The sequence below is a fragment of the Astyanax mexicanus genome, chromosome 6 (genome assembly GCF_023375975.1).
Source record: "Astyanax mexicanus isolate ESR-SI-001 chromosome 6, AstMex3_surface, whole genome shotgun sequence".
In the NCBI taxonomy this organism is placed as follows: domain Eukaryota; kingdom Metazoa; phylum Chordata; class Actinopteri; order Characiformes; family Acestrorhamphidae; genus Astyanax; species Astyanax mexicanus.
This window is the reverse complement of record NC_064413.1, coordinates 54,330,697-54,357,195: the sequence shown is the minus strand read 5'-3', so window position 1 is coordinate 54,357,195 and position 26,499 is coordinate 54,330,697. Positions and strand designations below refer to the sequence as shown.

The window sequence follows — 26,499 nt, the reverse complement described above, 5'->3', positions numbered from 1 at the left end:
GATCCAGATTGGTGATCTGAAAGAAGAGGGTGAAATACAGCAGGTCAGTGGGTTCGCTGGCAGGAAGGATTAGACCAGATTCAGAAACAGCAGCCCGAGGTGTTGCTGAAGAGAAGCTTCTACTCTAAATACATACTGTACTTTCATTATTACTCTGTAGATAGAAGTAAAGATAATATTTAAAATATTTAAGTATTTAAAATACTTCTGTAGAAGTATCATCTCAAGCCCGTTTTCATTCCGGCTTCTCATCGTTCAATAAAACCCCTATCCAGATAAATCTCTCCATCCAGATAGAGTGAATCTGATTGTGATTGGATGTAGAGAAGTACAGGGGTTGGACAATGAAACTGAAACACCTGTCATCATTTTAGTGTGGGATTTTAGGTTTCATGGCTAAATTGGAGCAGCCTGGTGTTCAATCTTCATTAATTGCACATTGCACCAGTAAGAGCAGTAAGAGTGTAAAGGTTCAATTAGCAGGGTAAGAGCACTCAACACAGTTTTGCTCAAAATACTACAATGCCCACAACATTATGGGGACATACCAGAGTTCAAAAGAGGACAAATTGTTGGTGCACGTCTTGCTGGTGCATCTGTGACCAAGACAGCAAGTCTTTGTGATGCATCAAGAGCCACGGTATCCAGGGTAATGACAGCATACCACCAAGAAGGACCAACCACATCCAACAGGATTAACTGTGGACGCTGTAAGAGGAAGCTGTCTGAAAGGGATGTTCGGGTGCTAACCCGGATTGTATCCAAAAAACATAAAACCACGGCTGATCAAATCACGCAGAATTCAATGTGCACCTCAACTCTCCTGTTTCCACCAGAACTGTCCGTCACCACAATAAATTATTGTGCTCTAAAACCAGGTGTTTCAGTTCCATTGTCCAACACCTGTATAAACATATACCATTGGCTACCTGGGCTAGTTTAGTGTGGCTAGCTCTGTTTCTAAAAAAATATCTGTTTTATCTATTAGGACATGTTTTTAATACGTTGCTTGCCTGTTCAGAGTGCTGCTAAAAGCTTTAGCATGCTTATAAAACCTGAATTTTAGTGCTTTAGTACTAATTTTAGCACTGTTCTAGATGCCAGTGAGTATTCCAGTGTCAGAAACCATTGTTTACTAATTGATGGGATATACTGAAGGCTTCTATTGTTGGTTTGGTACATTATCCTCGTATCTCCAGTGTAAATCTACAGAAACACTCTAGCGTTTTCCTTTCCTGCCCCCTAAAAACGCAGGTAATAAAAGGTGTGATGACTCTTTCCTGTTAAACACTCTCTGGGCTTTAAGTGGCTTTAATTCTGCCTGCTTCAGTCTTCAGTAGTGTGGGTCATTTGGTGTGAGGTGGTGTGTGTGTGTGTGACGGTGTGCAGTGTGTGGCCCGAGGCCGGGGCACATCAAAGGTCACGCCTCGCTCCTTTTGTTTTGATCCGGGGTCCAGCGCCATTGTTCCCGCGGGCGCTCTGTAATTAGAGTACTTAAGTACATCCAACTGAACAAAGGAGAAGAGCGCATTCTCTCACCACGGCAACCAATGACAGGCCGTATCAACCACTACGGGATGTTTCACGTCAGGATACATCTCTCTCTCTCTCTCTCTCTCTCTCTCTCTCTCTCTCTTTTTATCTCTTTCTCTCTCATTTTGTCTTTCAGTTTGTCTCTATATTTTTCTCTTTTTATCTCTTTATATATCTCTATTTCTCTCTTTCTTTCAGTCTGTCTCTTTCTTTTTGTCTTTATCTTCTTCTCTTTATCTCTCTATCTCTCTACTTTTGTCTTTTGGTTTGTCTCTATACCTTTCTCTTTATATCTGTATTTCCCTCTCTCTTTCTCTCTCGTCTTTCAGTTTCTCTACCTTTTTCTCTTTATACATCTCTATTTCTCTTTCTCACTCTGTCTTTCCGTTTGTCTCTATCTTTTTCTATTTATGTATTTATATGTCTCACTCTCTCTTTATCGTGTCTCAGTATATACCTTATACCTTATATCTTTTTCTTTTTATATCTCTGTTTCTCTCTCTCTCTCTCTCTCTCTCTCTCTCTCTCTTATTTGTCTTTCTGTGTATATTTTCTAGTTATCTCTCTCTCTCTCCCTTTTTTATCTTAACCTCTTTATATCTCTCTATTGTTATGTATTATATATCTGTTATCTGTCTTTTTCTCTTTATATCTTTATTGTTATCTCTCTCTCTCTCTCTCTCTCTCTCTCTCTCTCTCTCTCTCTCTCTCTCTGGCCCTCTTTTCATCTTTTTATTTTTTTTGTCTCCATTTTGCTCTCTTTATATATATATATATCTTTATCTCTCTCTTTTTTTCTTTTTCTCTTTATGTTTCTCTGTATTATTATCCCTCTATCTCTCTCTAACTTTAATTTCTAGTGCTCTTTATTTGGATGTTTCATGTTTCACTCAAAAAGAACAGAAGGCCATTTCACATTCAAGCCATGTGTTTTATTGAAACAAGATATTTGATTTTGATGTAAATTTGATTGAGTTATGATGTGTTTAATATTGACATAAACCAAACATCCAAATATTTGTGGGCACCCCTTCTAATGCATGCATTCTGTTACTTAAGATAAGATCAGGGTCTTTTGGTGTAGCGCCGTCAGGCGGCATTTACTAGCGGTTAGCCGCTAATGCTAATGCTGCTGGACCTAGCGTTAGTGTAAATCTGGAAATCTAAGCTTACTGTAAATAAACAGAAGTGCTTTATTCACTTAAAAAACAGTTTTTGGAGAGAAATCTGTGTAGATTAACATCAAGCACTCGTTTGACTTTAAAAGAAAATGTTTTTTTTTTTTTTTTAGAATTACAGTTTTGTTTACTTACCTTAGCTTAGTTGGCCTCCATCAACATTTAGTGGTGAAACCTGCTGAATTAGAGGGAAAACATGCCAACACCCCTGTTTCTTACTAGTGTTGCATAATGCACCTTATAGTGTAAAAAATATGATACTCTAAGCTCTAATAAAATATTTGCAGAAATGTTTGAGAGGCATAAAGTGAATAAATGAAGGCTAAGCTCTCTTTTATTTGATAGAGGAGCTGGTTAGCATGGTGGAGGCGGAGGCTGCTGGATTGTATTTGTGCTGTAAAGTGTGTTAAGTGTGTTAAGTGTGTAAAGTGTGCTCTGGGCTGGGGAGATAAATTAAAGGAATTACAGCAGCTGTCAGTTTCCTCGGCCTCCCGCTTTAGGAACAGTTATAACTCTTCCTCAGGATCGTATGTCACACCGGAGCGTCTCAGGTATGCGCTCAGGTTCACGACCTTGAAATGAGCGACGTTCCTCTATGAGGTGCTTGCAGTTCGACCCTGAGCGTGACCTTTGCCCTGGCTGTCATTAGCGTGGTGAAGGCTGTGGCCTAAGGGAAGGGTTTTAGAGAAAGAGCGATGGGGCCTCTGCTGCTAATGCTAATGCTAACTCACTTCTACATCCCTTTAGGGAGTAAACAAAGCGCAAAAAGTGCGATAAAGTGTGTTTGTAGATTTGGTATTTCTTTGCTGTATCAATGTTTCTTCTCAATAAATCTTATACTGTTGGAAAGCCCTTCTAGTAAAAGCATTCTGCTACTAAAGATAAGATCAGGATTCCTCAGTGTAGCCGCTGATGCTATTGCTGCTGCGCCTAGCCTTAGTGGAAATCTGGAAATTTAAGTTTACTGTAAATAAACGAAGCAGTTTACTCAACCAAATAAACAGTTTTCAGGAGAGAAATCTGTGTAGATTGCGTTTAACTTTAAAAGAAAATGTTTTTTTTTTAGAATCGCAGTTTTGTTTACTTAGCTTAGCTTTATATAACTTAACTTAGTTAGCCCCGCACCAGCATTTAGCAGCAAGACCTGCTAAATTAGAAGAATCAATGCTTTTTTATGGTGCTCCTTAATTTAGCTTCCTCTCGTGCTCGGTTTAGAGCAGCCTGGCTGTCAGAATCAGTAATATATGTGAGTATTTTATACGTGAGTAATGTATGTGAGTAATGTATGTGAGTAATGTATGTCAGTAAGTCAGGCCCAAGCTTGACTCCACTGTTTTCCTTCAGCTTTGGCAGCAGGATGGATTACTGCCTCTCTGGAGCTGATCCTGGTGAAATACTGTGGTAAAACAGGCTTATTTAGTCAGATCTTATCCATTATTACTGTATTATTAATTACTGTATTATTAAATACTGTAATATTAATTACTGTAATATTAGCCTGTTGAGTTCAGGCTAATCAGGTAGTGATTTATAAAGGTTTGACCTCAGGGGGGCGTGGCCTTACCTGATAGAGTGAAGGATGTGCAGATTTACTTAATGTCACTCTTTCAGAGATTTACACACACACACACACACACACACACACACACACACACACACACAAACATTCAGAAGTCATGGCTTGTCTCAGCCTGTGGAGTTCAGTAACGTTGAGATGGATCAGTTTATCACAACTCTCTCTCTCTTTGTTTTCTTTCTCTCTCACTCTAATCTCTCTCTCTCTCTATTTTCTGTCTCTCTCTCTGTTTAAAGTGTCTCTCTCAATGTATAGTCTCTATCTGTCTCTCTCACATTGTTAATAGTCTCTCTCTGTCTATAGTCGTTCTTATTGTATAGTTTCTCTCTCTGTCTCTCGCTCACAGGCTATAGTCTCTCTCAACATATAATCTCTCTCTGTCTTTTTTCTGTCTTTCTCTCTCTGTTTAAAGTCACTCTTTCTTATTGTATAGTCTCTCTCTCTCTCTCTTTCTCTCTCTCTCTGTCTATTTTCTGTCTGTCTCTTTTTAAAGTCACTCTTTCTTATTGTATAGTCTCTCTCTCTGTCTCTCTCTCAAACTGTGTATAGTCTCTCTCTCTGTCTCTTTCTCACACGGTGTATAGTCTCTCTCTGTTTATAGTCTTTCTCTCACTATACAGTTTCTCTCTCTCTCTCTCTCTCTTACTGTCTATAGACTGTCTGTCTCTGTCTTTTTCTCTTTTTCTCTCTGTTTATAGTCTTTCTGTCTTTTTTCTGTCGCTGTTTCTATTCATAGTCTCTCTCTCTGTCTCTTTCTCACACGGTGTATAGTCTCTCTCTGTCTTTCTCTCTGTTTATAGTCTCCCTCTCTGTCTTTCTATCTGTCTCTCTCTCTATATGTCTTTTTTGTCTGTCTCTCTGTGTATAGTCTCTTTTTCTGTCTTTATGTCTCTCTCTGCCTATAGTCTCTCTTTCTGTCTCTCTATCTGTCTCTCTCTGTTTATAGTCTATCTCTCTGTCTCTCTCTGTCTGTAGTCTCTCACTGTGTATAGTCTCTCTCTGTCTCTCTATCTGTCTTTCTCTCTATTTAGTCTCTCTCTCTGTCTATATTCTCTCTCTGTCTCTCTATATGTCTTTCTCTGTATATAGTCTCTCTCTCCATCTATAGTCTCTCTCTCACTGTCTGTAGTCTTTCTGTCTGTATTTTTATCTCTCTCAGTTTATAGTCTCTAACTTTCTATAGTCTGGCTCTCTCTATGTTTCTGTCTGTCTCTCTATGTTTCTGTCTGTCTGTCTCTCTCACTATAGTCTCTGGCTGTGTATAGTCTCTCTCTCTGACATAATCTGTCTCTATATGTCTTTCTCTGTATTTAGTCTCTCTCCATCTATAGTCTCTCTCTCACTGTCTGTAGTCTGTCTGTATTTTTCTCTCTCTCTGTCTAGAGTCTCTCTCTGTTTATAGTCTGTTTCTCGCACTATAGTCTCTCACTGTGTATAGTCTCTCTCTCTCTCTCTGTCTCTCTATCTGTCTTTCCCTATTTAGTCTCTCTCTCACTGTCTAATCTCTCTCTGTCTCTCTATGTCTTTCTCTGTATTTAGTCTCTCTCTCTCCATCTATAGTTTCTCTCACTGTCTGTAATCTTTCTTTCTGTATTGTTCTCTCTCTCTGTCTAGAGTCTCTAACTGTCTATAGTCTAGCTCTCTCTGTCTTTCTGTCTGTCTCTCACACTATAGTCTCTCACTGTGTATAGTCTCTCTCTCTGTCTCTCTATCTGTCTTTCTCTTTATTTAGTCTCTCTCTCTCTCTGTCTATAGTCTCTCTCTGTTTATAGTCTTTCTCTCACTATACAGTCTCTCTCTCTTACTGTCTATAGACTGTCTGTCTTTATCTTTTTCTCTGTTTCTCTCTGTTTATAGTCTATCTGTCTTTTTTCTGTCGTTCTTTCTATTCATAGTCTCTCTGTCTGTCTTTAGTCTCTCACTGTATAGACTCTTATTGTCTATATTTTCTCTTTTACTGTCTACAGTCTCTCTCTGTTTATAGTCTCTATCTGTCTTTCTCTTACTGTCTTTAATCTTTCTCTGTCTCTGTCTCTCTCTCTCTCAGTCTGTGGTTGATTATCCTCTCGCGCTCGGTGCTGTTCTGAGGTCCCGCTGGGTTTATTTTAACGGTACAGTGAGCTCAGCTGGACTCACCTCGCAGAATAAGCTCAGCTCAACCCCCCCACCGACTCCTGACTCCGCCCACAATGACCCAGCTCACACTAACCCCGCCCACAATGACCCCGTTCACACTGACCCCTAAGCAACACACTTACACAGTAAAAGTGTAAAAACACAGCCTTCACAGCTGGTGCAGGGTTTTTGTGTGTTTTCATTCCAGATGAGTTTTTTACATCATTTCCTTTTTTGCGTTTTTTGCGGCCAAAAAAAATAAAATAGAAACACTTTGAGAAATCTATTACTGACAGCTGTACAGGCATTTCTTATTGCTTCCATATTATGGAACTCTGCAGCTGTAGCACATTTTTGCAGATAATAAGAACAGAAGACAGTAGATCAGGGGTGTCTAAAACACAAGGTATTTTAGAAATAGAATGAAAGTTGGCCCGCTGTTAAGCAGGTTTTTATAATGTGAGATTAAAAAGTTTGAAAGCTAGGTGTCAGAAGCGGGCCAAAGAGTCTAAAAGTGGAGAGAGTGCGCATTTCTAGTGCAGAAAAACGGGCCAAAGAGTCTAAAAGCGGAGAGAGTGCGCATTTCTAGCGCAGAAAAACGGGCCGAAGAGTCTAAAAGTGGAGAGAGTGCGCATTTCTAGTGCAGAAAAACGGGCAAAAGAGTCTAAAAGTTGGCGTAATTAAGGAGTTTAATATTAAGAGACATCATGAAATTAAACATCAATTTGAAAAATCTTCGTTTACACAACACTGTCAAAGATAGATAAAGATAGTAAGTCAAGTAAAATGGTGTGTAAATGAAAGTAATCAGGAAAATGTATTATTTAAAGTGGTATATTTCATTATTTGTCTGTGGCTCATGACTTCAAATATATTTCTCCTTCTGGCCCCCAACAAAAAAAGTTTGGACACCTCTGCAGTAGATGGAGGACGAAGTAGTAGAAAGTCTACCTTTGGCAGTAGAGACAGTTACTCCAACAAAAGCTGGAGTGGTTATTGGTTCTATATAGTGCCATTTTCTTTCAATAAACTTAAGATCTCTCTGTTTTAAACCATTTTTTAAACCCACAAAGCAATCAAACTATCCAGGAAGAAGCATCAGCATCATCATGATAAATCACTCATCTTTCACCTTTCAGGTGTTTTAATGTGTTTTCATGTGTTTTTAGGTGTTTTTAGCAGCTCTATTTCACAGCTCTTAAAACAGCAGCGCTGTTGTTATCTGAAGTGGCTGTTATTTTCTACTTATATGTTTTAAATTGTATATATAATTTCCAGTGGAAGAGATTGAAACCGCTTGTTAAGTTGTGGAACTAACTGTGTCTCGCTGCAGTGCGCTGTGGGTAATGTGTGTTTATGTCACCTGTTCAGCTGCAGTGTAAATGCAGTGCGCTGGGCTTAATTAGTCTCCAGAAAAGTGCAAGAATGTGTGTGTGTGTGTGTGTGTGTGTGTGTGTGTGTGTGAGTGTCCAAATGTTTGTGGACACCCCTTCCAATAAATGCAGCATTCATTCATACTTTTAGTTTTTAGTACACATTGCTGACCCAGGTGACACACAGAGCTTGTTTAAACCCTGTACAATAAAATAATAAAAATAATAGAAATACTACCAATACATTAGGACAATAGTATAAACCTACTGGCACCATAAAATGAATGCAAGCGGTGTGATATAGAGGTGTTTAGAGCTGTGAACATTAAGCTGGCGTAGGATTAGTTGAGGAGTTGAATATAAGGTGAGGTGGAGAGCCTCCAAAATCTTGACCTTTTAAACACTTTTGTTACTGAATGCAATCAAATCCTCACAGCCATGTTTCAGAATCTAATACAAAGCCTTCTCTGGACAGTATTGTTTAGGCAGTTATTCCAATAAGCTGTAATTGGTGCAACTGCAATTGGTGAGGCTTAAAAAAAAAAAAGCAAACAACTCCAGACCCAAGCCCAATTGAGCACCTGTGGGGCATCCTTAAGTGGAAGGTGGACACCACCAGCTCTGTGATGTTCTCAGCTCTGGTCATGGCAGTGTTACTTATACATTTGTATGTACTAGTGCTTTAAAAAAATAGAATATCATTGAAAGTTTACTTTATTTCATTAATTTAGTTTGAAATGTGAAATTCGTATATTATATAGATGTAGATACTGATATAGTACTGTATAGTATAGTGTATATCGTCGCTATCCTATGAAAAACACTTATCTCCATTTTTGAGGATTTTTAGTTTAATTACATAATTTGAACAGACAAACCGTCCCTTACACTGTGCCAAAATTTCTGGATAAACGGACCAATAGAAACTCTTCAAAAAGACCTGAAATAAACTCTTTTTACATCGACTTCCATTTAAAGTTTACAAGGTTTTTTCTCTCTCCTGTAAAGTTGCTGTTTTGGAAATAAGTGTTTTTTCATTGGACAGCGACGATATATACAGTATAGTTCTACTAAAAGATATACTACTTTTATATAGTACTTTTGGCAGTAAGACTCTGGTGTTATATCAAGTCTAAAGTCAGTGCAGTTTTGTTTTCCCACAAAATCTTACAGCACTTCATATCTTACAGCTTCCCTCTGCTACTGACAACTTTTATGGAGATGCAGATTTCATTTTCCAGCAGGACTGTAGGCCACACTGCCCACACTGCCAACAAAAGTACCAGTTGGTCTTATAATATTCTAATTTTCTGATATACTGATTTTTGGGTTTTCATTGGCTGTAAGCCAAAATCATCAACCATCAACCATAAATAAACTTTCTTAAAACTTTTTGAAAATAAAAAAACACATTTTGTACTGAATTACTGAAATAAAGTAACTTTTTCAATGATACTCTATCATTATTTGTGATGCACTAGTATAAGGTACAGTATATATAGACAAAAACAATTGACCATAACATTAAAACCACCTGCCTCATGTTGTGTAGGGCCTCCTTGTTGCATATAATAAGCTCCACCAGACCTCTGATGTTATCCTGTGATATCTGGACACTGGTTGTAATGTTATGGCTGATTGGTGTGTGTGTATGCAGTGTGTGATGACATAAGAATGACCCCACATTCTAGGAAGTGTGTGTATCTGTGTGTGTGTGTATTATACAGTATTATGGTCTGTGTGGAGGGACAGCTGCAGGTGTTGCCGTGTCCTGATGGGACATGTTTAATTGGAGTGTATAAAGCGGAGCAGTGAGAGCAGTAATTTACGCCGCTGTCTCTGCGGAGCTTCAGTCTGTGTTTACTGGTCCCGCGTATCCAGCGTGAAGCAGAGCTGTGCAGTATAATGGTGATTATCTGCACAGCGTTAGATATGATTTATGGTTTTTGAGAGCCGGGATCTCGTCTGTTCAGTGTGTTTACTGGATTCCCTCCAACTTACAGACGTACAGATACTGTGTGTTATTAAAGGAGATCGGTTCTTTTCTTTAAGATGCGCATATATGAGCAATATACAGGTGCATCTAAAAAAATTAGAATATAGGAAAAGTGAATTTATTGCAATAATTCAGTTTAAAATGTGAAACTCATATATTATATAGATGTATTAAACACACACAGAGTGATCTATGTCAGCTTTTTTTTCTTTTATTGTTGATAATTATTATGGCTTATAGCCAATGAAAACCCAAAAATCAGTGTCCTAGAAAATTAGAATATTATATAAGATCAATTGGTACTTTTGGCAGTGTGGGCAGTGTGCCAAATCCTGCTGGAAAATGAAATTTGCATCCGAATCCTTTCACTGCCCATCAGTAAATTTTACATTTTATTTGTAAATCAAGGGAGCAGAGTCTGGAGGAAGAGTGGAGAGACACACAGTCCAAACTGCTCGAGGTCTAGTGTGAATTTTCCACCAATTAGTGATGGTTTAATGAAGAGACATGTCTGTCATCTGCTGCTGTTGATCCACTGTGTTTTATTATCAAGTCTAAAGTCAGTGCAGTTTTGTTTTCCCACAAAATCTTACAGCACTTCATGCTTCCCTCTGCTGCTGACAACTTTTATGGAGATGTTGATTTCATTTTCCAGCAGGATTCGGCACACTGCCCACACTGCCAAAAGTACCAATTGATCTTATATAATATTCTAATTTTCTGAGAGACTGATTTTTGGGTTTTCTTTGGCTGTAAACCATAATCATCAGCAATAAAATAAATATAGTAACTTTTTAATGATATTAAATGTTTTTAAATGCATCTATACTGTCAGTAATACAGACTTTTAGACTTTTAGTCTCTTCAGATCGCTTCAATCCAGAACAACATGTGTAAAAGGTGCTAAAACCCATATTCTGGGACAAAGAACTGAGAATTGGTTTGGTCCAGTTTATTTTGCACTAAGAAATCACTTTTAGAAGCAGGCTATCATCACTAATTAAACAATAGAAGAAGAAAAAGAAAAAGTGTTGTGCTAAAATATCTCTTCTCATGTCTCCTCGTAGTGATGTGCTGGAGCATCATGCAGCAGTATGGCTACATAAATTACAGTGCTGGAGATTCTGTATCTACTGTAACTGTAGATTAACTCTTATTAATAAACTCAATAAAAAAGGAATCCGAAGGGACAAACCCGAAGCACTCAAAGGGAGACGGATTCTGACAGGGAGGCAGAATTAGGCACAACACCGGGAACTCACTAAATTGACAACATTCTACAAACGAATCAGTGTGAAGTATAGGGAGACTCCACCCACGCAGATGATGATGATAGGAATAAACTTCAGTGTGACTTTCAGGTGTGAAAATGCCCTAAATTTACTAAAAAAAACTAAATCTCTCTCTCTCTCTCTTTCTGTCTCTCTCTCTCTCTCTCTCTCTCTCTCTCTCTCTCTCTTTCTGTCTCTCTCTCTCTCAGGGTGATATCCAGCAGCTGTTGATCGTTCCTGATGCTAAAGCTGCGTATGATTACTGTGAACACTACAGCCCGGACTGTGACACCCCCCATAAAGACAGACCACAGGCCCAGGAACCCGAGGACGAGGTCAGTAACTACAGGACCCGCTAACCATCAACAGACCTGATACTGACCCACAGCTCCCACTTACAGCCCTGCAGAACCTGATTACAGCTCATCACCTGAGTACTGAATAGATAGACCTACAGACAGACACAGACAAGGTCAGACAGACAGATGGATAAGAAGACAGATATTCAAACAGATAGACATACAGACAGACAGGCATAGACACAGACAATGTCAGACAGACAGATAGACGTATACAAAGACAGATATTTAGAAAGGTAAACCTACACACAGCAAACAGACAACATCAGACAGACAAATGGATAAAAAAGACAGATATTTAGACAGGTAGACCTAAGGACAGACACAGTGAGCGTCAGACAAACAGACAGATAAAAAGACAGATATTAAGAAAGATAGATCTACAGACAGACAGAGAGACACAGACAGCTTCAGACAGAGAAGGATGGATAAAAAGACAAATATTAAGAAAGATAAATCTACAGACAGACAGAGAGACACAGACAGCTTCAGACAGAGAAAGACGGATAAAAAGACAAATATTCAAACAGATAGACAGACATCAGAAAGACAGGTGAATACAAAAACAGATATTCAGACAGATAGATCTACACACAGACAGATGCAGACGTCAGACAGGCAGATGGATAAAAAGACAGGTAGACCTACAGACAGACAAACACAGAGAGCGTCAGACAGATAGACGTATATACAAAGACAGATATTCAGAGAGGTAGACCTACAGACAGACAGACACAGACAATGTCAGACAGACAGATAAATAGAAAGACAGATATTCAGACAGGTAGACCTACAGACAGACAAAGACAGCATCAGACAGATGGATAAAAATACAGATATTTCAGGTAGACCTACAGACAGGCACAGAGAGCATCAGACAGGTAAACCAATAAAAAGACATATATTAAGACAGATTGATATACAGACAGACAGACAGACACAGACAACGTCAGACAGACAGATGGATACAGAGTTTTTCAGACAAATAGACCTACAGACAGACAGATATGGACACAGACGATGTCAGACCGATGGATTCAAATACAGATATTTAGACAGTTAGACATACAGACAGAGACAGACAATGTCAGACAGACAGATGGATACAGGGACAGATATTCATATAAATAGACCTACAGACAGACAGACATAGACACAGACAATGTCAGACACACAGATGGATAAAAGGACAGACATTCAGACAGATAGGCCCAAAGATAGACACAGACAGCTTCAGACGGACAGATGGATACAGTGACAGATATTCAGACAGATAGACCTATAGACAGACAGGCAGACACAGACAATGTCAGACAGACAGATGGATAAAAAGACAGATATTCAGATAGATAGACCTACAGACAGACAGACATCAGAAAGACAGACAACGTCAGATAGACAGATACAGACAAATAGTCAGACAGACAGCCGTGTTATTTACTGTATGTATGAGCTGTCTGGTGTGAATGTGTCAGCAGTAAGCAGTGTGTGTATGAACAGCTGTGAGTGTATGTCTGGAGAGAGCTGTGGAGAGTGAGACAGGTGCTCAGAGCTGTCTGTCTGCCTGGGCTCGGAATGAGTGTGTGTTTAAATAGCAGGTTGGAGCTGATTTTACTCCACTGTTGTTTTACTGTTTCCTGGTGTAGAGTGATGGTGCAGTGTGTCTGGTCTTGTACAGTGTGTGTGTGTGTGTATATAGAGCAGTGTGTGTGTGTGTGTGTGTGTGTGTGTGTTGTACTGGTTTTCCTCCCGTCGTGGGCCGTGCTGAGTAATGCTCTGGAACGCTCTGGGGCCGCTGAGTGTGTTCTGGCCCGGGTTTCTGGGCTTTTCTCTGGAGTTTGTTCTGCTAATGCGTTGTGCAGATCCCAGCTGTAACGCTATCTGGAGAGGAAGCCCCGGCGCGTGCCGCGTGAACCACGCCAGCAGCAGCTGCTGGAACAGGGTTTTACAGCCAGGCGGAGGAACAGTGATGTACTGCGGTGTGTGGAGAGGAAAAACCACCAGGACGTGTAGTACTGAACACTTCCTTTAGTGCGCTTTAGAGGCTTTCAGTTAAACAATTTAAAAGCTTTTATATTACAACTGACAGCCTGAATTAAGTAGAATTATATATTTATGCAGTACCAACAAAGGTTGAAAACACCATAACTCATCATTTTAAAATGTTCTGCATTATAGATTATTAATAAAGTACTCTAAACTATAAAAGAAAAAAAAAAACATAGGCATGTTCTCAGTCAGCCTTAGTGCTGCAGTTAGCAGCTAATGCTAATGCTGCTGCACCCAGCCTTAGTGCTGGAGAAACTTCACTGAAACTCACCTTTAGACAAAATATTGGAACTCAAAGCTTACTATAAATAAACGTAAGTGCTTTACTCACCCAAATAAACAGTTTCAGGAGCTAACTCTGTGTAGATTAACATCCAGCATTGGTTGACTTTAAAATTTATACTTTTATAAATGTATAATTTACTTAGGCGCTTCCCCCAGCTTATAGTCCGAAAAATATGGTAAGCTGATTTAACTGAGAGTAGTTGAATAATGTTTGGAATTATCCAAATTTTACGTAAAATATAATAAATGTTTACAGCATACTTTATTATACTTTAGTATATTAACATACAGATTAAGTATAGCCTCCTGAGACCCAGACTTTAGCTTAGTGTGTATCTTAAATTTATCCTAGCTATTTGAGATTAGCAGGACCTACCAAGTATAAAAAAAATAACTTTGTCTTTGTACAGGAAATCATTTTTGCAAAAAAACCAAAAAAAACAATGAAAAAATAAAAATTATTCTTGCCATTTTGGATCAGAAGGACCCAACTCTACAGCAAGTAAAATTAACTACTTTTAAACATAAAACTCAATAAGAATTGTTACCTGAACCATGTATCTGCCTGGACTGGCTGTAAAAACTTTTGATTGGGATTCCCACCATCTTTTTTTATTAATCAATTGAGTGTAATGTTGATATGTGAACACTAGTTGCTATGGGCAGTATCTCTACATGAGGCCAAAGGGTCAACGTTAAAAAAATATATATTATAATAATTTATTATCATGGTGCAGAGAAGCAGAAATTTAATGTCCACTTATGAGGACGAAGGGTCTCAAGAGGATAGGTTAAATTTAGTATGAAGTATGAAGAGGAAAATAGTTCATTATTATATCTATTATTATATTACAGGTGTAGCTGACCCTGTATCAGTTCTGTATCATTCTCTCTATTGTTGTAAATATACAGCTCTGGAAAAAATAAGAGAGCACTTAAAAAAATTATGAGTTTCTTTGATTTTACCAAATTGAAAACCTCTGGAATATAATCAAGAGGATGATGGATGATCACAAACCATCAAACCACCAAACTGAACTGCTTGAATTTTTGCACCAGGAGTAAAGCAGCATAAAGTTATCCAAAAGCAGTGTGTAAGACTGGTGGAGGAGAACATGATGCCAAGATGCATGAAAAAAACTGTGATTAAAAAAAGGATTATTATTAGCTCTGGAACAGCTGTACTGGGAATACGCTTGATGTTTTTATGGTGAATTAAGGCCTGTAGAGGAAGAGAAGCTGCTGCTACTGCAGCTTCCATACAGACGTAATGGGTTATTACTAATATTATTAATATAGTGCTTCAGATTTTACACAGAAATGCCTGTTTTTCGGCTAAAATATGGATTTTTAGTCAATTTTCTGTGTAAAAATCTGATTATATCAAACATAGCATATATTGTCACTATTGTAATCTGAAAAATTTATCATTAATTACTAGGAATGCACTGAAATTTAAGTTTTTGGCTGAAACAGAATTCCGACAATATAAAACATTTGACTTTTTTTTCACTTTTGCATCAATTAATTATCCTAAAAGCATTTTATCTTGTTATTTAAAGCAAAAAAATATATATATATATAACACTGAACATTTTAGAATCCTAGCCAATATATCAATTATAGACAAATATTTTTTCTCTTTTTGTTTTTCCCAGTTTATCCCAATATTCATGGCCAATTGCCCCACCCAATCAGCTGCTACTCAGCTGTATATCCCCCTAATCACTAGTAATGCTACACTACCAGGAGGGTGAAGACCAGAACACGCCTCCTCCGATACATGTGAAGTCAGACTCCGCCTCTTTTCCTCCAAGTAGCATCACAGCGCATTCGGAGGAAAGTGCAGCGGCTAGGTTTTGATACATCAGCTCACAGATGCAGCCCTGTGCTGATCCACATCACCCTAGGTACAGTGATGAGCGGAAAGAACACCATCTACTTTCAGAGAGCAAGCTGCATGACTGGGATTCGAACCAGCAATCTCCCGATCATAGTGGCAGCACTTTAGATCCTTAAGTATTATACAATACTAAATATACTTACTACAACTAAAATCTCAGACGGATAGTTTTATTCATTGCATCCCTATAAATTGAACAGAAAAATATTTAATTTCTGTAAAAAGTGCATAAATTACAGTGACAATATATTAAACCGGACATTGATTACTATCATTTATAATGATAGTAATGATGATCCCTCATTTAAAAGCCTGTACGCTAATCTCCAGCTAATCTCCAGCTCACTGATACTGTTGCTAACTAAGCTTTTACCCTTTAAGACCATTTTAAATATTAAAGTACCTGATTACAGTTTTTTTTTTGAGTTTACACAACTTACAATTTATTAAAAATTCTCCTAACTCACATTTTTGATCTAGAGCTGTACAATTAATGAGAAAACTACAAGAAAACTGAGTTAAGGTTATATATGTATAAATGTATATAAAATGTATATATATGTAGGTATATATGCTGTACAGTATATTGCATTATGAAATTCATATTCGTGTTTTTGAACTTATGATTGAACTTGAAGTTGAGTTAACTCGAAAAAAGCTCTGTATTTAGTCACTGCATCATTTTAAATTGGCAAAACTGTACATTTTCTACAGTAAATGAGAACCATAGAGACTCAAGTGAGAGAATGAGAGGGGAGGAGGATGTGCTTGGCATGTTTTTTAGCACTTTAAACCTGATTAAAATACTATATAAAATATTATATCCACCCTGATCTCCAGCAGGATCAGGACCTGAATATTAACCTCTTTATGATGCTTATATTTACTGATTTTATCAATTAATTATTTTCTGTAACAATAACATGCTCTAATATGTTAATGTGTTTTGTACAAAGCATTTGTTTTATCATGTTTAACCTTGTTGACTGCATTACTTTCCCTCATGTGATGTATCTCTGTGCTAACTGTGAAGTGTTAAGGGGCCCGTATCATGCAAAACTATATTTTTTGCATTTTCACACTGCATTTAATATAAAAAATACCATAATTTTTAAATCTATTTTTGCTGCTGTCCAAAATAAAAAAAAAAACTATTTAATAAAAGCCTTCTTAACTTTGGAGCATTTCTATTGGTCAATTCATCATGAAATTCAGATGCACTTTTGGAAAAAAAAAAAAAAAGAAATTGAAGAATCTCTGTCTTTTTGTTCCATGACAGCTTATTTTGCAAATGCAGATAAGGCTACACGTTATTGGATAAAACTGAAAAAAATGTGATATTTTGCAGTTCTACAAATTATATATTGCGATATTATAAAAGAAATTACTGGATTTTTGTAAGATATATTGTCAAAGATCAACAGTCCAACATATCATGACATGAATTAATGTACTAATTCATTGATTAGTGTAATATATGCCATAGTAAATAAGAATAGTCTAAATAGTCTTTTTGTATAATTTTTTGGTTAATTTGTCTTGTGATTCTTAAATGTAGCAAAAAATGGGGATACCTAGTTTTTAAAATATGCACAAACATATGCAAAAACTACCTGATTTATACCTGTCCAGCCTATAGCAGTTCACATATACAGTAGCTCCACCCACTCTGGCTGAAGCTATAAGGAGTGTTTCACTCTGTGCTGCTTTTCCTATATAGCTCAATACAAGCAGCCAATCAGAACAGAGATCAATTAATTAAGATAAATAACCACCCTCTTTTATTCTAAAATATCTAACAGCAAAATCATGCAAATCTGAGGCAGATTTTCTTTTTTTTTTTTTTTTTTACACAAATCCACACAAATATCATAAAATATGAGATAAATGCAGGATATGGGCCCTTTAACACATGTATTATAGTGCATCTTAAAAAAATTGAATCTAATTAAAGTTACTTTATTTTAGTAATTTAGTTGAAAATGAAAAAAGTGTTTATTTCTTTTATTGTTGATGATTATGGCTTGCAGCCAATGAAAACCCAAAAATCAGTGACTCAGAAAATTAGAATATTATATAAGACCAATTGGTACTTTTTGCAGTGTGGGCAGTGTGCCAAGTCCTGCTGGAAAATGAAATGTTTTCCGAGAAAATCTTACAGCACTTCATGCTTCCCTCTGCTACTGACAACTTTTATGGAGATTTCATTTTCCAGCAGGACTTGGCACACTGCCCACACACTTCCAAAATTACCAGTTAATCTTATATAATATTCAAATTTTATACTGAGACACTGATTTTTGGATTTTTATTGGCTGTAATCCATAATAATCAACAATAAAAGAAATAAAGAATTGAAATAAAGTAACTTTTTAATGATATTGAAACTTTTGAAGATGCACTGAGACATTAGACACATTAGAGATGCTAATGGAACATCTCCTTTGATGTGTAACACACCTGTTACAGGTGATGCTACATCAAAGTGTGTTCTGAGTGTTTTTTTTTTTTTTTTTTATACGCTGTACTAACCTACCCATGACCTCATTTCCTGTTCCTGCCCAGTACGCCACTGCAGTAGATTACGGAGAGTTGTACGATTACTATGACGGACCCACGGCCACCGACAGCACCGCCACCGAGTTTTCCGAGACTCAGGTAAAGCCGAGCTAAAGAGCGCAGTCGCATGTCCTCTGAACGTCCTGTGGTGTCTGGCTGTCACGTGACCCTCACGTCTCTGTCTGAAACGCGTCCGCCGCGTTGTTTTATTTGTTCCTTCAGTTCTTGTGTCTGTGGGAACTTATGTCTTTATTCGTGTGTTTTTTCTGTGTTTGTCTTTCTTTCTTCTACTTCTAAACTGGTTTAACCCTTAAAAGTGTGCAGGTATAACTGTCGGTTTGATGTTTGGCAAGTTTTTAAAATGTATTTTTTTAATATATTGCTTTGTTAAAAAATATTTAGTTCCATGAGATATTCAGACTGAAATTATGTAATAAATTAAGTAAAATTTGGATTTAAGCCCATTTTATACCAGAATTCTTTCAGTCTTGCTTATTATTTTACATAGGCTCGGATGCATAGCTAACCTCTTTTATTCTAGCATATGAGTTCAACAAGTTTTTAAAATGTTGTATATATTTGTTTTATATTTTTTGTTAAACATTTTAGCTTCATAATATCTTCAGACTGAAATTATGTAATAAATTAAGTAAAATTAGGAATTAATACCAGATTATATACCAGAATGCTTCAGTCCTGCATGTTATTCTACACTGGGTGCAATAAAGGCTTATTTATATTTATATTTTTCTTGCTTTTAAAGATATAAATATACACATTATTGCTTAAAACCCTTAATTTTGGTAGCTAGTTTGTTTTCTTTAGAGTATTAGGTAGTAAATATTTGCTAAAGCTAATTTTTGTGTAATTACAATAAATAAATACTGACTTTTGATGCAGCAGCTTTAGATAATACTGTTTGTATGGAGCTTAAAAGCTGACATAAGTGTTTGGATTAAATTTACCCGTCTTTTGATCAATTTTGACCAATTTGTTGGTCTAACACAAGAATTGTAATTTTAATACTTTTTGTGTTAGGGTTGAGATAATGATTGTGAGATGGTGAAATATGCTATTAAAGAAAAAATAAACATTTACCAGGTACTTTATGCTATTTAGTAGATGCTCTTATCCAGAGTGACTTACAAGTCATATATTAACTCTATGTATTTCAACACATTTTACCCAATTGGGTAAACAACTCTCAAAATTGTTATTTATTTTTTTTTAATTCATTTGATTTTTTTTGTTTGTATATTTTCTGAACTTCACCCAAAACTATATACCAGAGTATCTATCTATATATATATATATATATATATATATATATATATATATATATATATATATATATATAAAACATTATAAAACGTAAGCTCCACCACAGAATAAATAACTTGTTTTTATCCAATCTAAGCTTTATTTAGATCAAGAGAGACCATCAAAAACCGCCAAAAAAAAAGCAGTGGTTCTCCCATAACACAATTACTCTACTGTGGAGACCCTACAAACACACACACAATATAAGACACACACACACAAACATACATACATAATAAATGAATTCAACACCATATGGAGTCATATATTAACTCCATAACTAAATGTATGTTAACACATTTTACCCCACAGAGTAAAACGATATTGAATGAATATTGAAATATCTATGCCAGATTTAAGCTCCATATATTTGTTGACCAAAATGTACGTTTTAGAAAAAAATACATTTAATTATATCTAGAAATGGCTGTCTAGTGTGTAGAACAGGCTACCACTGCTGGTTAACACAGCTGGCTAGCAATGCTACATTAATTACGTATTAAATATGACAGTACATTAAGTAATGGGGTTGTAAATCTTGTTTGGTGTGGAATGGGCTTTAAATAAACAGTTTGTGCTTGAGTTGACCACCCACACAATTGGATAATAGTTATATATGTTGTATATGGTAATGGTTGTGTACAGAATAGTACGCTTAATCAACCAAAAATCGAATTATTTAATTATGTATATTATTGTGGTATGGATGAAAACTTTAAAATCTGCATTTAAACACATTACGAGTGAGGGAAATCTCATTTTTAAACACTTTCAGCATGATTTGTTGGCATGTTGGTGGCTTCTTAATGTTACGTTAGCATGTTAGCCCACACTGTGTCTTGTCTGTTGATGTTCTGTATATGTTGTTCTGTCTTTTCGTCCCCCTTCTCATCTTCGCCTTCCTCCAGCGAGTGAAGCGTAGTGTGTCGATGACCGCCAAGAGGACCAGAAAGTCCGTTAAGTCCAAGGCCAAGCCTTATAAGGCTTACCTGCCATCAAAAAAGACTCCAGCCAAAAGCTTAGCCTCTAAGAAGAAGAGATATGGGCACCAGGCGACAGCGCCCGCCAGAAAGGCCATTCTTGGGGTAAAAATGATGGATGATGGAAGTCCTGCTCAGACTAAAAAGCATAGAGATCTCCAGTTCACTTCTTTCCTTTCTAAAGGAAGATCGCTAATGCAGTCTGAACTAGCGCCCTACAACCCAATCGCTCAATCGATTAATCGCTCAATCGCCCAAGAGGATGACTCTGGGTTTTGTACTAGCTCTCTAATCCCTTCTTTTTTATTCTTTCTTCTTCTTCTTCTTCTTCTTCTTTTTCTTCTTGTCTTTTCCTTTCACTCCAATGCTACCTCAGCTAAACAACTTAGACGGAGAGTACTATACTGACACTGAGCTTGACTACGAAACTGTAGATGCTACTAAGACTCGGTCTCCTGTTGCCCCTTCTGAACCCAATGAGGTAAGTGTATTTATTAATTTCTTCTTTATATTAAACTTGTATTTGCTGTGATTCAAGCCTAAACTTGGGCCTTAAAGAGTTTCCAATGGTGCTCCATTATGGAAATCACATTTAGTCCAAGACTAGACTTAATCTGTGTCTGAGAAACCATGAGAAACCCTGAGAAACCCTGAGAAGAGTCCAAATCCCAGGAATTTAAGTAGTGGTATGAACTGAAAAAAACAGAAACAATTCAGAGAGATTGTTTTATCTGGTTTAAAGGTGTTAACCAGAAAGCATTAAACAGTATGTTGGAGACGAGTCACAGAAACTATCCACTTCTGTATAATGACTATGATCTTTTAGATCTTTCACAGTCATTTTCAAGTGGATCTTCTCTGCATGTGTTTCCTGCTTTCTGTATGTTAAAGTCCGTGTTGGTTAAGGCTGCAGAACTTTATGTCCTTTAAATGCTATTAAAGGCAAGTCAATTATTCATAATTGTAAGTTCAATGGTGTAAGTATCATTCCCCTAAAGTCCTGAGGTAAAGTATTCAAAAAGTCGAATCCTTAGCAGGGCTACAGACTAACTTTTTTCACAGTCGTCACTGAGAATTGTCAGTCCCAAAATTATTAATATATTTTTTAACATTACTGTTGTATTTATTTATGTATTTTTCTTTTGTCACATTGGCACATTGAAGCCTTATCGTATCATATCTGCTTATCTTAAAAGCACTGTTCCACTGGTAGGGAGCCACTTTTGAAGTTCCACAGTTGACTGACATGGTGATGGTGAGGTGGTGTTGGTCCGGAGCCCTGTTTAGTAGGGGTGTGTTCAATTTTACAAATGTTGATAATTGAGGAGTTAATGAATGGATATTAGGTTAACTGAAGAGAATGAAAAAGGAAAGGAAAGGTAGACAAAATTAGCATAGTAGTTTTGTTATTCAATTGCAATCAGCTAGAGTTAACAGTCGGTTAGCATCTAATGAACATCAGCTATAGTGGTTAACATCTAGCTAATGCTAGTTGGAACAGTTAACTTTTAACTAACATCAGCTAGATCTGTTCACATCTAAATATTATGAGCCAGAACAATTAATAGCAAGGTCATATAAATGATGGTGAGGTGGCGTTTTTCTGGAGCCCGCTTTAGTAGGGGTGTGTTAAATTTGACTAATGTTGATATTTGAGGAGTTAATAAATGGATATTTGGATAACTGTACGGAAGGAAAAAATAAAAACAAAAAAAAGTTAGACAAAATTAGCGAAAATGTTCTGGTAGGTGGAAGATGTAGCAAGATAACATAATAGCTATAGCATATATCAAGGTAACATCAACTAGAGCTGTTCCTCATTTCGTTGAAGCTAATGTAAGCTATTATACTTACAGCCACTTTTGAAGTTCCACAGTTGACTGACATGGTAATGGTGAGTTGGTCTGGAGCCCTGTTTAGTCCGGGTGTGTTAATTATTACTAATGTTAATATTTGAGGAGTTAATGTACAAAATAAGGAACAAAAATAAAAAAGGAAAAGGAAAGGTAGACAAAATTACCAAAAAAAAAAGTTCTGGTAGGTGGAAGATTAACATCAGTTAGAGCTGTTCCTCATTTCGTTGTAGCTAATTAAAGCTAATATACTTACAGTTCATGATTTTACTAAAACTAAAATAGGCATTTCTCATTGAAGTCTGTTCATATCTGCTTATCTTAAAAGCACAGTTTCATCGTTAGGGTTCCAGCGAGTTTCACTGCTTTCTGATGCCACTTTTGAAGTTCCCCAGTTGACTGACATGGTGACATGGTGATGGCAACTGCAGGGAACAAAAAAAGGAAAGACCAAAAAAAAAATAGCGGAATAAGCTATGTTTACAGTTCATGATCTTACTAAAACTAAAATAGGCATTTTAGATTTTTTTCATTATAATTAGATTAAATTCACCTTTACAAGGTTGCATGTTTCTTTCTTTCCATAATAAAACACAACACACACTATAATAGTGATTGTAGCATTCAAATTCTAACATAGTTATCCAAATACTCATGTACCTATGCTCAATGTTAACCATGCTAATGTTATGTGAAGCTGAAATACTGCTATTAAAAGCAGCATTATGAAAGATACACAGTTTGTTTTTAATTAGAGAACTCCTTCCCCTCAAATCTAGGCAGAATCTGGCTCTGCTTGTGGCCAACAATCATTAAAAATCTCTGAGCGCTAATGAGAAGCATGCTATACTGGAGCTAAACCACAGCTGTGCCTGTACTGAAAAGAGCCAATGAACTGCTAGCCATGCTAAAGCCCCATGCTAATGCTCTTCTTATCAGATTATGGATGAAATACGGACTGGGAATGAATATAAAACATCTAATTCTCTCCAGAGGTTTTGAGAAAACATTGTCTGTCTTGATTGTCCAGTTTTGCAGCCTTAACCAAATGCGTCAGAGCGTTTATTTTAGACGAAACCAATCGAGTCCAGGTAAAAGTAAGAGCTACCACATGCTAAATGTGGATAAATCTGATGTCCTTCTACCACAGCATGATCAGAACGGTTCTGGTACTGATCTATATTACAGCAGAACTGTGATCGATCAAAGAAGCTGAATGCTATCACAGCCTGCTAGCCTAGCTGTGCTAGCTGTGTTAGATATGCTAGCTATGCTACGGGCCTTGCATTAGCCTTAAAAACAATGACTTAGCAGAATTTGTACAGTACCAGTCAAATGGTTAACTGGTTAAAGTGATCCAGACTATGAAGAAACACATAAGGAATCATGTAGTAACTTAAAAAATGTGTTAAACAAACCATCTGGGGTGGTCCTGATGAGTGCCAGTTCCAGCATTATACTATTTTTGATGGTCTTTGCAGTGACAGTGACTGCACTTGAGAATACTTTCAAAGTTCAAAGCTCAAAATTCTTCTTTTCTAATTGATTTTACTTAGTTGAGTAGTTCTTTCTTCTCATAATCTGGATTCGAACATTACTCAAATATTCACTATTCACTGTATACCTGTAACTCTACCTCTTCACTACTTTACTTTAACTGATGCTCTCAAACACTTTATTAAGAGACAAGAAATTCAAGTAATTAACTCTTGATGAGTCCAGCACAGCTGTTAACTGAAAGCCTGAATTCCAGGTGACTCTACCTCATAAAGCTAAGAACTAAGCTTCAATTTTAATCTAAAATATAAAACATATTCTGGTTTGTTTAACACTTTTTTTCTGGTTTACTAAATAATTCTATATGTTTTTCTTTATAGTCTGGATGACTTTAGTTTAGTCAATACAGAACATTTAAAATAATAAACAAAAAAAAAAAAACACAGAATTTAAGGTGATTCCAAACTTTTGACTGGAACTGTTAAAGTCTACATGTATGGTAGCACAAACGCAGAATGCTAATTGTCTTAGCTTTGATTCAGAGCATTTTTAATAAGAGAAATCTGTGAGTTTTCACCTCAGTTGAGTATTAAAAGCTGCCTTTTTGTAATTTTAGTGATAATACTTTAAAGGGTAATGCAATTATACCAGTTTCTTTGTTAACGATGTCCCAAATCAAAGCTAATCAATTAGCATTTAGCGATTGAGCTACTAATTATGTAGTCTTTTGTTCATTGTTCATTTTCAAATGCAGAGTACAGTGATGTTAACTGATGTTAACTAGTTGTAACTAGGGGTGGGCAATATTATATCATATACAATATATCGTGACAGAAATATCGTGATATTAAAAATCCATATCGTGATAATAGGGCTGTTCTGTCTTAAAAGTAGTCTATTATTTACTGTGAAGCTTTAGGTGTATTTATTGTATAATTGTTTTAGTTTGCAGTTTATACGCATGCACTAAATATTCTGCAATATTATTTGCTGCATTATATTATTTTATGCTATATTATTTATTTTGCCACATTATGATTATACTGTTATACTATTATACTATATTCCTGAAATGAATTAATTATTTCAGTTTTCCTATATCGCCAAGTATATCGTTATCGCAAAAATACCCTGAAATATCGTGATATTATTTTAGAGCCATATCGCCCACCCCTAGTTGTAACATTTAATAACAGTTTATTTTGTTGTTTTCATAAGTTTGATCTGCAACAGAATATCCAAAAATATACAAAAAGACACTGTACTTTGCATTAAAAATTCACTTCTGACGTTTGATTTCAGACTCTTCTAAACTATTTCTCTCTTTCCTAAGCATAAAACTATGTTATGATTATGCTTTTTTTTTGGAAAAGAAAGGAATATTTTAAGGTCTGTTGTAGATTTGTATAGTAGTGTTTTTGAATTTTATTTGTAATGAATTATAATGCTTTTTAATGATGAAGGTACCACTTTATTTGTCCCTGTGTGAGTGATTTGGATTTATAAGCAATTTATCAGCATAAAATCTGTAGAAACACTGTTTAGAATTGAAAAAAAAATCACTTTTTTAACAGTTCTGGGTCTAAAACTTCATTATGTTTAACCCTTTCAGACCTGAATTATTTTACAGTGATGAAAAACAATATGATATACAGTATATGTGCTGTTTTTGGCCTGTAATGCACTCAAAAATAAGTAGCATTAGATAAATTAATAAAATATATAAAAATATATATTTTTGCTTTATTGCTTTGTAAAACTTTAGTTTTGTTTCACAAGTTATAACCTAGTGGGGATTTTTTTACTCTGCCTAATTATATGGGATGCTTCCATCCTATAGTTTGCAGTGTGCCGATTTTTATTTATTTCTATTTTTTTAATTGTGTGTTTGATTGGCTGATGGATAGATAACAGAATATATAGGAAGGGTTTAAAAGGGTTAATATACTCTAATTCCTGATATATAGTGTATAAAATTAAGCTGATCCCTCGTTGTCATAGTATTGTTTCTCATTTTCTCATTTTTCTAGTTGGTTTTAGTTTAAATATCAAATAATTGACAGATTTACAAATTTTAAAAGCTAGAATCACTGAAGAATCCAATTCCTTGAGCTTAAATGGGACAAATAAAGTTGTACCTTGCTGCTATCCAAACATTTTACATGCATAATCTCATGTAATTAATGTAAATTCATGTAAATTCATGCGCTAAACCCATGTCTGCTGTAGTACACACTGTAAAAAATGATGAGTAAAATTTACTTTAAAAAAGTTTCGCAACTTTCTGCATTTGCTTTTTTTAAGTAAATTATTATTTTTTAATCAATTTAAGTAACTTCAACTCGGTTTCAAGACTTAAGTTAAGTTAAGTGAACTGAACTTCAGTCAATCCTTTCTTTTAGTAAACTTTACTTCTATTTCTTTAAGAAAGGATTGATTCAGTAAAAATAAATGAAGTAAAGTTTACTAAAAGAAAGGATTGATTCAGTAAAAATAAATGAAGTAAAGTTTACTAAAAGAAAGGATTGATTCAGTAAAAATAAATGAAGTAAAGTTTACTAAAAGAAAGGATTGATTCAGTAAAAATAAATGAAGTAAAGTTTATTAAAAGAAAGGATTGATTCAGTAAAAATAAATGAAGTAAAGTTTAAT

The 26,499-nt window shown here is 36.0% G+C and overlaps 1 protein-coding gene across 4 annotated transcripts in view; it reads left to right on the top strand.

Moving 5' to 3' along the window:
* col11a1a (collagen, type XI, alpha 1a) overlaps positions 1-26,499 on the top strand; it is a 193,666-nt gene that overhangs the window by 43,887 nt on the left and 123,280 nt on the right. For 2 of the 4 annotated variants that reach the window (XM_049480870.1, XM_049480868.1), the window contains exons 5-7: positions 11,252-11,377; positions 18,204-18,296; positions 20,874-20,978. In XM_049480870.1, the coding sequence (XP_049336827.1) occupies positions 11,252-11,377; positions 18,204-18,296; positions 20,874-20,978 (324 nt within the window). Of the gene's footprint in view, positions 1-11,251; positions 11,378-18,203; positions 18,297-20,425; positions 20,603-20,873; positions 20,979-26,499 lie in introns of all 4 variants that reach the window. The other 2 variants (XM_049480869.1, XM_049480871.1) reach the window with 2 other exon arrangements.